Source organism: Magnolia sinica, chromosome 13 (assembly GCF_029962835.1).
Source record: "Magnolia sinica isolate HGM2019 chromosome 13, MsV1, whole genome shotgun sequence".
Taxonomy (NCBI): Eukaryota; Viridiplantae; Streptophyta; class Magnoliopsida; order Magnoliales; family Magnoliaceae; genus Magnolia; species Magnolia sinica.
In genome coordinates, this window is record NC_080585.1 from 70263499 (window position 1) to 70279419 (window position 15921).

Below are 15921 nucleotides of genomic sequence, written 5' to 3' on the forward strand. Positions count from 1 at the left end.
CTATAGCCTTCTTGTGACTCAAAGTGTCTGCCACAAGGTTTGCCTTGCCCGGATGGTAAGAGACATCGAACTTAAAGTCTTTCAATGTTTCCATCTATCGGCGTTACCTCATATTTAAGTCACGCTGCGTGAAGATATACTTAAGGCTCTTGTGGTCGCAAAAGAGCTCGAACTCCTCTCCGTAGAGATAATGTCTCTAGAGCTTTAATGCGAAAATGACAGTTGCCAACTCCAAGTCGTGTGTGGGGTAATTCTCTTCGTGTTTCCTCAACTGTCTCGAGGTATATGCAATCACCCTATCCTTCTGTATAAGGACATAACTCAGACTAATGCGAGAGGCATCAGTATATATCGTATACTTAACCCCTTGCTCTGGCAATACTAGCACAGGGGCGGACGTCAACATGTCCTTCAGCTCCTGAAAAGTTATTTCCGCCTTTTCATTCCAAGCAAACTTCAAGTCTTTCTGTGTCAACTAAGACAACGGTCTAGCTATCTTAGAGAAGTCTCATATGAAATGTCGATAATAGCCTGCTAGACCCATAAAGCTTCTCACCTCAGTAACCGAACTAGGCTACTTCCAGTCCTGAACTGCAGCTACCTTAGCGAGATCGACAGTTATCCCTTCCTTAGACACCACATGTCCTAGGAACTTGACTTTCTCTTTCTAGAAATCACATTTCTTGAACTATGCAAATAGCTGATTCTTCCTAAAAGTATCCAAGACTGCTCTTAAGTGCTCCTTGTGCTCTTCCCGACTTGCAGAGTATATCAAAATGTCATCGATAAATACAATGACGAATCGGAACAAAAATGGCCGAAACACCCTGTTCATCAAATCCATGAACACGGCTGGTGGGTTCATAAGAGCGAACGACATCACAAGGAACTTATAATGGCCAAAGCTAGTCCTGAATGCGGTCTTCTGCATGTCCTCATTCTTGACGCATAACTGATGATACCCTGACTGCAAATCAGCCTTCGAAAAGTACCGTGCCCCCTTCAACTGATCAAATAGATCATCGATCCTGGGCAAGGGATACTTGTTCTTCACAATCACTTGATTTAACCAGTGATAATCTATACATAATCGCAAGGAACCATCCTTCTTCTTGACAAACAGAACAGGTGCTCTCTAAGGGGACACACTAGGTCGAATAAATCCCAACTTCAACAAGCCATCTATCTGCTTCTTCAATTCCTCCATTTCACTCGGAGGCATACGATGGATGGGCAAAGAAATAGGTGTGGCACCAGGCATGAGATCGATAGTAAATTCAATCTCGTGCTGAGGGGGTAATCCAGGAATCGACTTGAAATATCTTTAAAATCTCGAACTACTGGCGTGCTTTCAAGCGCCGAACTAGCAATATTATCCAACAAAGAAGTATAATATCCAAAACGGAAAGGGTAACTGACCTGAACAAGGAAAGTAAATGTCTCACCCTCAGGTCCATGGACTGTCACCAGCCTAGTTTCACAATCAATCTCTGCTCGCATCTTCGTGAGCCAATCCATACTCAAAATGACATCGTAATGGTATAGAGGTGCGACAAACAGGTCAACATGAATCGATCTACTCCCTAGATCAATCAAACAACCCATACAAATCTTGGTAATATCAGAGGAGGTCCCTATAGCGGTAGTGAGCGTTACTCCCTTCATAGTAACAGTGCCCAAACTCAGGCGCTTAACTGTCGCATACGATATAATAGAGGTAGTGGACCCTGTATCCACCAACATAGAAATGAGAATACCTTGAATGTGAGCTATAACCTCAAAGGATCTCATTGCCAAGTCAGCCCCAGGGGCTTCAGCTATAAGCGCGTGAACTCAAGCCTGCTGTGGGCGATTCGGCGGAGGAACTATGGGCCGTTAAGGTGGCCTGAAACGAGGCACAGAAGGTCTGAAGGATGGGTGTGTTCGCGCTGACCGAAGGGGTGGAGATGATATGACCTGAGGCATCGGACGACTAATCATCTACGGTGGAGTAAATCCACTGTCCCGCATTCGCGTAAAGTAATTACTATCTGAATGCCCAATCTTCCCTCATCATGAACAGCATAAGTCAGAACGCATTGGCTGAGCGGGCGGCGCTGAACGCCTTGGAGGAGAATCCGCCAGTGGCCTCTTGCCGAGAAATGGTGTACTCGGAAAGTCAGGTCGTGGTTTGGGAATCATAAGTGCTCGCATATGGGACGACCTGTCCCCATCCTGCTCAGCTCGCGGGGACATGCTCACCAACTTAGTGTAAGAAGATATGCTAGCACAACACATCTTCGATCGAATCTCAGGCCTCAACCCCTCAGAAAAATGCCGCATCCGCATCGGCTGATCACCCAGAAGCAATAGAGCATAACGACCCAGCTTAGTAAACCGATTCTCATACTCAGTTACCAACATCCCTCCCTGACGGAGGCGAAGGAACTTACTCTCCTTCTCGTGTCGGTAAGTGACCGGAAAATACTTCTCGTGGAAGCGTGCCTCAAATGCCTGCCATGTCCACTCAAAGCCCTCCGCAACTGTGAGGAGAACACTGTCCCACCATAAACTGGCCTCCTTCTCAAACATGAAGGAGGCAAGCACGACCTGCTCAGCCTCAGAATAGTAAAGCGGCCTTAGCATCTTAGAGATGCAATCAATCCAATACTCGGCCTCCTTAGGTCTATGAGAACCCACAAATGTGGGAGGTCGTAAGCGGTGGAATCGCTCGAATGTGCCGCTAGCACTAGCGTTCCCAGATGGGTGCATAGGTGAAGCAGGTAGAGTCGCCCCCATCGACTGAGTAAAGATGTCAGCCATGGAAGATAAAAACTACTGCTGCTGCTGCTGCTGGATCTGCTACTGCTACATCAATAGTATCATCTCCTCAAACCTATCAGGAGGCGAAGCGGACGAAGATGCATAAGGCGTCGACGCAGATGCACGGTTCGACTTAGGAACCGAAGGCGTGACTGGTGTAGCCATGGGTGGTATCACAGGAGTCGGCCTAGCAGCGGGGCCAGTAGCTGGCTAAGAGTCTGGCCCAGCACCGAAATGAGACGGGCCCGACCGTGGATCCGTCGGGATATCACTTAGGGGAGAAACCCTGGCAAGCGACTCGCCCAAAGAGAGATGGGCCGAAGTCTTTGAACCCTTAGGAGGCATACCCTACATTCAATAGAGGATGCAACCTGTGAGATTCAACATCCACATAATCCACCCACACAGCATTTACATCACAACTCAAGGAAAAGCAACATGCATTTCATTTAACAAAATTGTCGCAATATAAGAAGTACAACATTACATGAATCGTGACAAAGAGAGCATGCGAACTAATACATCTAAAGCTTCAAACAATAAACAACTTCCAAACTACTACGCCTGTAACGGCTACACATAATAACAAACAACAAACAGAGCAAAGGACGATTAAATCTACAACTACTCGTCAGAACCAGGAGATGGAGGATGGGCACCCTTATCCTGTGGACAACACAGGATAGACTTCAGAGTTCAAGACATCTTCTTGAACTTATGCTTCATGAGGCCTCGAAAATCCATAATATCCTGGCGTAGGATAGCTTGACCCTCCTCAAGCCGAGCTATACGAGCATACCTGGTGGCCTGATGTGTGCCCTGCTCTGGTGCCGTAGGAGGAGAACTCTCACTCGTGTCTTGGGCCTCCACTTCTTCCTCATCCTGCTCTTCTTCTTCTTCCTCTATCTCAGCTCCACCTTCTTCATAACTCTCTTCCTCATCGTTCTCAGTCTCATCCTCACATTCTTCAAGTGAGGCTTGTCATCGACCAGGCCCAACGTCCATCTGATTAAGGGTCATCTCATTAATATAACAAACAGGTACCAGCTTTTCCGCCCCAAACCTGTAGCCAAACTCATGTGCAAGCTTACAGATGATTCGGCCAAATAGGAGCGATTCGGTCCTCCTATTCGAACGAGCGATAAGGATAATCTGACGCAAGCTGTACGTTGGCACATGTAGCTTCTTTCCTTGCCCCACCTGATATAGAAAATCCACCATCAGGCACGTACACTTGCTGCGGTTGCTCCACCTTGGATAAATATTGAATGTGCACATATGGTGAAGCAAGCGGAAGTCATCCGTCATGTTGGTAGCTAAAAGGCTTCTGTTAGGCTGCCATTTGACCAGACGACTACACAGGAACCGCGTGCGGCGATCCCTCTTATGCGCACTACTCAGATTCTTCTCACTAGCATGAACCTCGCCAAGTGGCACGTTCAAAAGTCGGGATATCAAGGCGACGTTAATCGTGGCCTCCCGATCTCTTTCGCAAGAGATCTTGAACTGCAAAGGCTCCAGTGAAAGTTCCCAAATGTGGGCATAAAAAGCTCGGACAGTACCCACATTGGCACGGTATTCACCCTCGAATAGGGGACACCAACCGGCCCCTTCCAGGTGCTCCAATAAGAGAAATTCGCCAAATAGCTGCGGATCTACATGAGCTTCAAAAAGGACCCTGCGGCTTTCATAAACTCCATGAGATAGCTCTGCCAACAAGGTTCTTCCAACAGGTTCCACTACAAAAATATTCATATCTATAATTTAGAATAGTAATGGAACAACAACTCAAATCATATGATATGTAAGCATTTGAAGAATATCAACTCAACAAGGATTTAAGAATAAGTAATACTTGAAATTAAACAATAAGGAATATAACTTGCATGAAGGAAATCATACATACTAGTGGGAGAGTTGAGAATCTCTTCTCGACGCCCATACTAGATTGATATATTACACTTTAGATCATTCAGGCATTTCTACAAACACTTAGAATACATAATACAACATACATGACGTATATTAAAATACACACATTTGGACAATTCCTTTTACCAAGGAGTTGTCACACATACAATTAGCACAAGTATACGACAATTAATCATGGCAAACACAGGTTCGTATTTTATACGTATACGGTACTTTATACATACACAGAATACACAAATCTCAATGTAACACATGCATATCAGGAACGCAAAATAAACATAACATTTGGCATGTGAAATTGCACCCATAACAAGAATAAACTATTACATGGCATTGAAAGCCTTGAAAACCATAACCTATACAATTAAAGTCCGCACCTTAAACCAGAAAAGAACACCGAACTGATTTTAGACGATATGTCTTCGTTAACGGCGACAAGATAACCTAAAGCAAGAATAGAGATGAGCTACAACAACACAAAAACTATTCTAAGCTCTAACACAGATTAGGGTTAGGTTAACTTACCCAAAGATGAACTCAGAATCACCGGAATAACGATTCTAAAGTGAAGGTTTAAGGATGAAGAAGAACAGGAAAGAATCGAAGATGATTCACCAACTTCTCTCTCACTTTCTCTCTCTTTTCCTCTCTCTTTCTTAGCTAGGGTTAGGAAATTCGTATGGAAAAGAGAACTAGGGTTTTAAGGTCTATAAATAGGCCTAACATTGATGAAAATAACCCCAGGGCCAAGGTATACTTAGGGTATAACCAAAACAAGCCTCTCTCGATCCAACGAAGCACTTCCGGTGGGCCTATTACCACGAAAGGTCAGACTTAAGCTACTGACCATGGATCTAGGTCAAGTTGAGTTTTTGTACCGATCGGATCTTCAGATCTGCCGTGGTGGACCACACTCAATTCAACGGTCACCGAATCTTGATCAGGACCACAAGCACTATAACATGCCTGGGCCACCTTCCCTGATCTGAGGGTGAAATTGGGTCAGAATCCAACGGTCAGATTGCTTAAAATCATCGCGCAAGCGACACGACTCAGATTTCATAAAATCTTAATTAATTTCCAACCGTTCTCACACTCTTCACTTTGGACTCAATCAAATCGACCCAGAACATCACATGGACTTAATTTTTGAGGCGATGGTCAAGCCCAACATGGTGACCGCAACAGCTTAAGATCATCACTATCGGACTTTCGACGCGCGGTACAGGTCCGATTCAAAACTTCCAAAAATTCCCAAGAGCAACCAGATTTAGCGATGGATCCTAGATTTCAGAGTAACCTAGCGCCAACTATTCTACAGATTTTGAGTCATGCAGATCCAATTTAAAGTGATTGATGCAAATTTCACAAGCAAATGAGTTAAGCGCTAATTACCCCAAAAAGCTTATAAGGACAATAGAGGTAGTACTCGGGTCTTGGCACAAAATTTTCAGGGTCATTACAACCAATTCCAGTTTAGGGGATACGAAATGCTCTACCACTCACTGAATTCAGACGACCAGAGTGGGATGCTAAAAATTCTGTTCATGAGATTCGAAATCAGGGTTTAATGGGAGGACAACCTTTCTAATAATTACTTAGGATTCTATTCTTTCACGAGGGACAAAACTGAGTAGGTCTTGATCCACAACCAATTGCTGAACCTCAACGAGTGGATCGTAACCAAATCATGCAGATGGTTTAAGAGATAGTAAGCCAAGTACTTGGCCGCAATACTATCTTGTCCTTTTATAAGCCATATCCCAAATGGATTGAACGATAACACCCATTGGATCGGCACACCGTGCCTATTGCGATATAGGATTAGAGGAATGCTATACCGCCCGCCGAGTTCATGCAACCAGAGCGGGTGGTCAAGAATTTTTTCACTGAAGAAGGAAACCAGGATATACCTGGGGGGTAACCCTTTCTTGGGAATTATCATGGATGACAAAACTAGGTAGACCATGAATCACCTCCAATGGCTGAATCACGCTGTTTTAATTACGACCAAATTATTCAAATGGTTTAGGAAATAATAGACTAAGTTCATGACCATATTATTACTATGTCACCCATAAGCTCTATTTGGAATGGATTGACTAAGGTCTCCATTGCATGGTCAAATTTACCATTTTTTTATCAGGACAACTGAATTTGATCAAGCCGATCGAATTTGTTGTCTCTTGATCAAGATGGCTGATTTCGACCAAGACGGTTGAATTTACTATTTTTCAATCAGGACTTCTGAATTTGTTGTCTCTCGATCAAGATGGTCGAGTTTGACGTAGACGACCAAATTTACTATTTTTTAATCACAATGGCTGAGTTTGACCAAGACGGCCGAATTTATTGTCTATCGATCAAGACGTTCGAGTTCGACCAAGACGACCAAATTTATCATTTTTCGATCGCGATGGCCAAATTCGACCAAGATAGCCAAATTTGTTTTCTCACGATCAAGATGGCCGAATTCGACTAAGATGACCGAATTTACCGTTATTTGATCACGATAGCTGAGTTTGACCAAGATGGTCAAATTTGTTATCTCGATTAAGATGACCGAGTTTAACCAAGATGACCGAATTTACCGTTTTCGATCACAATAACCAAGTTCGACCAAGATAGCTGAATTTGTTGTCTCTCGATCTAAATGGCTGAGTTCGACCAGGAAGGCCGTTTTTGCCATTTTTCGATAAAGATGGCTGAGTTTGGCCAAGTCGGCCGACTTTGATGTTTTTCGATCAAGATGCTCGAGTTTGACCAAGATGGCAGAAATTGATACTTTTACATGGCTAAACAATCATTTTTTTTTGTTAGCTTGTTAGTACACCCACTGTCAGTTCACACTTCACCGTTAGCCACCCCCATTAGGTAATCGATACCAAGATGTCAGTGTTGAAACGAGGTTTCTTTCAATCAGTCTATATGGCTAAGTAATCATATTTATTACGCCAAACAACAAATTAACATTGCATTCACCTTTTACCAAAGGAGAAGTTTTATAGGGGGAAATATTGTACAATATTTTTTTACTGTTATTGGGAAACCCAATTTGAAAGGATATGTGTTATAACAAGGAAAAAATATTATAGGCTAAAGATCTTCAAGGATACTTGAAGTGCTTTTTACACAGTCACAACTGACAAGATGATAAGACATGAGTAGTTGAAGGGAATTTAAAAGCAAACCAAGCAGTCGACCAAACAACTGATAGCTATCCAGGAGGTCAAGCAAGTGGTTGATATTCATCCAAGAAATCGATCAAGCAGCCGATGGTCATCCAGGAGCTCGACCAAGCGGCCAATAGCCATTTATGAGGTTGAGCAAGCGATCAATATTCATCCAGGAGGTTAATTAAGTGGATGATGGTCATATAGGAGGCCGATCAAGCAATTGATAGTAATCTAAGATCTCGATCGAGCGACCGTGTGGAATCTGGTCGAATCAGTAAGGAGGCCTAAAATGATTACTAGAACATGTGATAAGGAAGTCTCCATAAGGTAGTGTAGTGCCGAACGATTATAATAACCGTTGGAACAAAAGCATCCAAAAGGTTAGGTAGTGTTGAACGGTTAAAACAATCGTCAGACCATAGAAATGATCCAGATGGCCGGATCAAGGCTATAAATAGCAAAGGAATTAAGCCAAAAGAAGAATATCATACCAACCCAATCAAAACCATCCTCTCAATTACCAGTCCTTATACATTTCTTAGTGTAATCCTTTACTTCTTTCTAATTAAATTACATTTCTTAGTGTAATCCTTTACTTTCAACTTGCCATTTACATTCTTTAGTGTAATCCTTTACTTCTTACTAATTAAATTATATTTCTTAGTGTAATCCTTTACTTTTAGCTTGCCATTTACATTCCGTAGTGTAATCCATAGCATTAATCAAGTAGCTGATAATCTTAGCTGTAATTCCCCTTTGAATGATAATCAAGTCCGCCCGAATCTTTTGGGCTGTAAAGTTTTTTATTTTTCCCCCCTTTGAATGAATATATCTTTAAAAAAAATAAAAATAAAATCTTAGCTGTAATTTAAGTTTACACTCACACGTTAGATTCAATTCTGCATCAGGAGAGGTATTTTACAACAATTTTTCATCACTGATTATAAGAATCTTTTCGTTTCTCTTTATCTGCATAAAAAAAAAATAAAAAAAAATCATTTTATACGGAAGGCAAAGGTGTAACCTATCATCATAAGATTAACCCTATCATTTGCATATCGCCTAATCTTATTTACATGTTGATCGAGTGGCTGAATAGGCGGCTGATATCATCATAACTCAGTCTTATATTATATGTGTGCATATCTTAACGCTTGGAGTCATAGTTGTCCAATTTGAATTCAAATTGGAACTCCCCTTTCCAACTCTCGAAAACAAGCAGCAACACAATTGATGCTTAGATATTCCTCATTTTTGATATCATGATCTAAAATGATATGAAAAAAATTGTATGAACATGACAGATAAACACATACATCACAGTGGGCCCCACAGAGCCCCCCGTGGCAGGACGCAATCCATTTTCCTTAGTCTGAACACACTCCAAACCATAATAATAATAAAAAACGTCAGAAGGAAAAAGCGTGTTGTCCTCATCCTACCGCTGGGGATTGGAACACTACCTAGTTTAGTCTATTTGATTCGACAACCCAACCTTCGGCCCGGTCAATCATGTTAGGATTTTCCGAATTCTTCGAGGCCCAAGCGTCCTCTCACATGATCTTGGTTGCGATCGCTCTAATTTCCTTCTTCTTCCTCTCAAATCTCCTCCGTCGAAGGGATGATCATCGGTTGAAGAATCTTCCACAAGGATCACTTGGGCTTCCGATAATCGGCGAGTCATGGAGTTTCTTAAGGGCCATAAAGAACAACCGAGGCGCTGATTGGGTTAATGAGAGGGTTGCCAAACATGGCCCAGTATTCAAGACATCCATTTTGGGGTCTTCCACCGTAGTGCTCACCGGTCAGGCGGGCAACAAGTTCGTACTCAGTACCGATGAGGTGGCCCTATCCATGAAACAGCCGCCATCATCTGTAAGGATTGTTGGAAAACAGAACATCTTCGAGCTCAACGGAAACAGGTACTTGATCACAGTTATTGGATGATTCAAACCATTTCATTAATTTAAATGGCAACTGCATGGTTCAACTAAGTCTAACTGCAATCCTAATAATGTGTTAGATCGCTTCCAATGTACAGAAATTTAAACATTCACATAACAAAATAAATTAGCTATTAAATTTATTTAGAAAATATACTAATTATTGTACATCTTATAAATATTTCTTCACAATTTTTATTTCTACAAATTCCGTGGTGTGTAGGTACAAATTGGTGAAGGGTGCCATGATGAGGTTCCTTAAACCCGAAAGCCTACAAGAATACATAGGAATTATGGATGATTTGGTTAAAACCAATCTTCTAATGAAAATTAAAGAAGAGGAAACCATTAAGTTGGTACCTCTTCTAAAAGTGCTCACATTCGATGTTTCATGTAGTCTACTATTTGGGATCCACGACAAGCCCACCAAAGAAGCCTTGTTTGAGGATTTCGCCACAGCTCTCCGTGGGGTGTGGTCCATTCCAGTGAATTTCCCTGGGACCGTCTTCTGGCGGGCCCTTAGGGCACGGTCAAGGATTGACAAGCGGCTATTCCCAATTATAAGGAGGAGGAAGGATTTGCTTGAGGAGGGTATCGTTAGTTCCAGGAATGATGTGATTTCTTACCTAATTGCTTTGAGAGATGAAAATCAACAGCCCCTCACCGAAGATGCAATTATGGACAACATTGTCGCATTGCTCATGGCTAGCCATGACACCACAACGTGCCTAGTGAGCTTGGTGGTGTGGAAGTTGGCTAGAGATCCCAGGCTTCAGCAGAACATCCTGCAAGGTAAAGGATTACAGCCTCCTAGTGATAGGAAAATTTAGCTAACTCAAAAGTACTTGGTAATCATCATAGGTCAAATAGCGTGTTTGGTTTTCATGATCAATTCCATGCTAGGTTGATAATGGGCTAATTCTGAAAGCCCGGCATAAAATGGGCCATCTTGGAGTTAGCGAGCAAGTGTTTTTGTTTGCTCCCAGAGCACTATAGTGATTCTAATGGACAACTCAATTGTCAATCTCTCAAATCTAGGCTGTCCATTAGATCCAGGGAACACCTCATGGGCCTACATTCCAATACCAAACAGATCATTTAGTTCTAACCATTAGATCAACAGCCTATGAAATGAAAGGTCAAGATTCTTTATGGAAAATATTTCCAATTGACAGTCTGAATGATCAATTTGGTAGGACCAGGATTCGTAGAACCAGCTATTGATGGCTTATTGTTCCGAAGAATCATGGTAATTGACATCCAGGGCTTGTTTAGACTGTTGGAAAAGAGTAGAAATACTCAGGATTTTCCAATGTCTATGCCTTTGGCATTGTTTGGATGGCAAAGGAGACGTTACTATTGGAAGTATCAATTATTAGCCTCTTTCATGCTTCAAATTCTCATTCAAACGTTTTTAGAGGTAACCATTATAAAAAGGGTTATACGATTTTAATTTACTACTCAACGTTACTCTTAAAATTAGATTCCATATTTCAATAATGCTCATAAAAAAATACATTATGAAATAATTATTACACTTTTCATTTCTTTCTCACTTTCCACCATCCAAACATGTAATAAATATTTCGTTTCAAGTGGTAGACTGAGTGAAAGATACCTCGTTTCAACACTTGAGGTCTTGGTAACGATCCCTAGTGGGGTTGGCTAACAGTGAAGTGTCAACTGACAGTGGGGTGTACCAAGCTAGCAAAAAAGAAAAGAAAAGTGCAATGGTGGTTTCAGGCCGAGAGAAACATTCACATACATCCATTATGTACAATCATCTGGAGTCCATGAAAACTATTTGAAGTAATTACAAGTAGAGAGCTGCTATTTGAAATTATTGTAGGCAGAGAGTCGGTTCCTTCACAATAAGCTTATTCTACCAGTTGTACGCATGGAACCCAAAAGTCCAGTGAATGGCATCAAACCTGTCCGGCAGGGTCACCCGGCCATAAAAGTTGGACACTTGATAAATTAGCTGAATGCAGTCATCATAGCCAACAGGTGAATTTGGAAATTTTACGTCGTTGTCCGTTATTTTTATGGTGTGACCCACTTATATATATATATATATATATATATATATATATATATATATATATATATATATATATATATATATATATATATATATATATATATATATATATATATATATATATATATGTGGCATCCCATTGTCAACATGGTGGTCATTTAATGCATAGGTTAGATGGCATGTATATAACATAGTAGGCCTCACCCTAGCATGTTTGGTAGTCCAACTTTTAATGATGGGGAATCCCGATGGATACATTGGGTGTTACATGCACAACCTGGTTGATCTCACGTGTAGCAATTGTAGAATAACCTTCTTACCCAAGCACTTGTGGAGTTAATGTCCTCATGATCACAATATAATATTCCATTATAAAAAGATACCCATTATATTATTTATCCAGTTCCACATGGATAACGAGTTCTTTGATTGTTGGGAAATTGATTATCAATTTTTGTTATACTAGAGAAGGTTCATCGGATCAAGGATGTGTCGCCAATCAAGGATGGGATGCACAAGATGGATAGGCAACATGAATTATTGGACCTTCTGTAGTATAACAAATATTGATAATCAATTTCCTAAGCCATTTATCAGATGGTTATGAGTTCTTTGCTTCCACATTAGTAATATTCATTATAATGGATAAGGTCAATAATTTATTTTGTCTGCCCATCATGTGCATCCCATCCTTGAATGGCTATACATCCTAAAATTTACTTGGATCAAATGTCTTAACTGTTGATGTAGTTTTTTGGTCGTCTCGGCTAGACCTTCATGTACCTACAAAACCAAATCACAAGGGGGACCGTGGCTGCTGCAGGGGACCCTCCGATGCCAAAGTTAGAATATGCACTCTGGGTCTAGTAGAACTAGAATTTTCGTGCATACCTCCTACTATTGGCGGGTTCTTATTTATAGCCCTATGGTGCTAGTTATGTATATGGCAATGAATCTACAATACTGTCGCGTATCATGCAAGGAGTCGTTCTCGGGATCCCAAGCATTGTTCTCGGCATGATTCTCAGTGAAGATCTCGAGGAATCAATCCTCCCTATGTTGGCAATAGATCTCCTGGTGGTCGGGTCCCGAGGAGGCTGGTGGATGGTCGATGCTGCTTCTAAACTGAGGTGTTTGGCTTCTGAGGACGTTGTGGTCGACAATCAAGACCGACCTCTAAGCTAGTTTGGCCAAGGTTCTACAGACCTAGCTGAACAGTTGATTGTGGTCGGAGCTTGTCTTTAAGGTTGAGTCGATACTCATAGTCGTTCCTTGGTCGTGATAGTGAGATATTACCTAGAGCCGAGGTCGCTACATGTGGATAGTGCTCGAGCTAATCACGAAGGTCAGGCTCGGTGGTCCAAGCCGAGCTTCTTATCCGATCTTCCTTTACAAGCCATTGGCCTTCCGTTGCTTCCATGTGATTCTAGTTGCTTGGTCAATCCGTTTTTACCCATAAAAGTAGCCCCCCTACTTCTGAACGTTTTTTAGAAGCTCGGGAAGTAAGTCGAGTTGGACTTATATTTATGTAATGCCTTATGCGCAGGAGGTCGGAAGCACTCATCATTATGGTGGAAGAGGGTAAGGTGGCAAGTGAGGGAATCAAGGTGGATCCACTAATGATCATGACGGGCCGCTCGATGAGACGTGTGCTGAAATGACGCCTCTTCGACTTTTAGAATATAAGGCGAGGATACGTGGTCTTGCCTTGGTAGTTGGGTCTATGAGTGAACTAGAGGCGGCCCGTTTTCTTTCACTACTTCTCATTTCCTCCCCTCTCCACAGGACTAAAAAAATTTCAATAAGTTAGAAATCCTTCTGTTTTATACTTTTCCGACCATCCTTTCTTCTCTTTGACTTTTTTTTTTTCGTTTCTTGTCATGGTCGGGATGTCAAACACGTCGGACGTGTTGTTATTGTCGGGGGGTGTTCCGCGGGGATTCCCTTCCTCGAATCAATGACTCCTAGCTGGGCACCCCTTCTCCTGCATCGTCTCCGATGTCGAGAGGCCAGGGGACGGTGGTGCAGTCCCCTCCAACAAGGTTGGTAGTTGCGCCCCCTGTGGGGCCTTCTCAGGAGAGTGGCCTCTTTAGGTCGACATTAAAGGATGCCGACTTAATTCGAATCAGGTCAGAGCTTCACATCCTCGAGTTGGTAGTATTACAAGCTCTTAAGTTCAGGGAAGTCCCAGGCACCCTCGAGAGGCCGAGGTGGCCATATATGTTGTAGCTTTACAGTGTGGCCTCCAGCTCCCTCTCCATCTCATAGTACTCTCTAACTCTCTCTTATCCTTCTCCATTTTCTTTCGCTACTTCTCATTTCCTACCCTCTCTACAGGACTAAAAAAATTCCGATAAGTTAGAAATCCTTTTGTTTTATGCTTTTCCGACCATCCTTTCTCCTCTTCGACTTTTTTTTTTTCATTTCTTGTCATGGTCGAGATGTCAGACACCTCGGACATGTTGTTATTGTCGAGGGTGTTCCACGGGAATTCTCTTCCTCGAATTAATGACTCCTGGCCGGGCACTCCTCCTTCATCGTCTCCGATGTCAAGAGGCTAGGGGGTGGTGGTGTAGCCCCCTCCAGCAAGGTTGGTAGTTGCGCCCGCTACAGAGCCTTTTCAGGAGAGTGGCCTCTTTGGGTCAAGATTAAAGAATGCTGACTTAATTCGAATCAGGTCGGAGTTTCACATCCTAAAGTTGGTAGTATTACTAGCTCTTAAGTTCAGGGAAGTCCCAGGCTCCCTCGAGAGGGCGAGGTGGCCTTATATGTCGTAACTTTGCAGTGTGGCCAACCTTAGGATTATGGTGACCTCCTATACTATGGGATGGGGGGTCGCCTTAGCCTTCTCCAATTTCTTTCACTACTTCTCATTTCCTCCCCTCTCCATAGGACCAAAAAAATTTCGATAAGTTAGAAATCCTTCTGTTTTATGCTTTTCCTACCATCCATTCTCCTCTTTGACTTTTTTTTTTCCGTTTCTTGTCATGGTTGGGATGTCAAACACCTTAGACGTGTTGTTATTGTTAGGGGGTGTTCCATGGGGATTCCCTTCCTTGAATCGATGACTCCTGGCTGGGCACCCCTTCTCCTGCATCGTCTCCAATGCCAAGAGGCCAGGGGGCGGTGGTGTAGCCCCCTCCAGCAAGATTGGTAGTTGCGCCCGCTGCGGGGCCTTCTCAGGAGAGTGGCCTCTTTGGGTCGAGATTAAAGGATGCCGACTTAATTCGAATTAGGTTAGAGTTTCACATCCTTGAGTTGGTAGTATTACAGGCTCTTAAGTTTAGGGAAGTCCTAGGCACCCTCGAGAGGGCGAGGTGGCCATATTTGTTTTAGCTTTGCAGTGTGGCCTCCTGCTCCCTCTCCATCCCATAGTATAAGAAGAGGGGGGGTTCGCCTTAGCCTTAGATCAAAAAAATTCCGAAAAGTCAGAAATCCTTTTGTTTTATGCTTTTCCGACCATCCTTTCTCTTATTCGACTTTTTTTTTTGTTTCTTGTCATAGTTGAGATGTCAGACACCTCGGACATATTGTTATTGTTGGGGGTGTTCCACAGGGATTCCCTTCCTCGAATCGATGACTCCTGGCCGAGCACCCCTTCCCTGCATCGTCTCCGATGCCGAGAGGCCAGGGGGCAGTGGTGCAACCCCCTCCAGTAAGGTTGGTAGTTGTGCCCGCTGCGGGGCTTTTTCGGGAGAGTGGCCTCTTTGGGTCGAGATTAAAGGATGCCGACTTAATTCGAATCAGGTCGGAGTTTCATATCCTCGAGTTGGTAGTATTACGAGTTCTTAAGTTTAGGGAAGTCCCAAGCACCCTCGAGAGGGTGAGGTGGCCATATATGTCATAGCTTTGCAGTGTGCCCTCCGGCTTCCTCTCCATCCCATAGTACAGGAGGTCACCAAAATCCTAAGGTTGGCCACATGCCAGTTGATCTCAAATGCTTAGAGGGCCTTATTTGGGACCTACATCCCGTGACATCAGCTCGGGCATTGCAAGATGACTGTGGATGAGTACGTGTACTTATACA

The 15921-nt window shown here is 42.8% G+C and overlaps 1 protein-coding gene across 1 annotated transcript in view; it reads left to right on the forward strand.

Moving 5' to 3' along the window:
- The first annotated feature begins 9311 nt into the window (after positions 1 to 9311).
- Positions 9312 to 15921, forward strand: part of LOC131223847 (taxadiene 5-alpha hydroxylase-like) — a 32275-nt gene continuing 25665 nt past the window's right edge. Inside the window, exons 1-2 of the mRNA XM_058219374.1 lie at positions 9312 to 9832; positions 10077 to 10645. Coding sequence (XP_058075357.1) covers positions 9423 to 9832; positions 10077 to 10645 — 979 coding nt within the window. The 5' untranslated portion in view covers positions 9312 to 9422. The remainder of the gene's footprint in view (positions 9833 to 10076; positions 10646 to 15921) is intronic.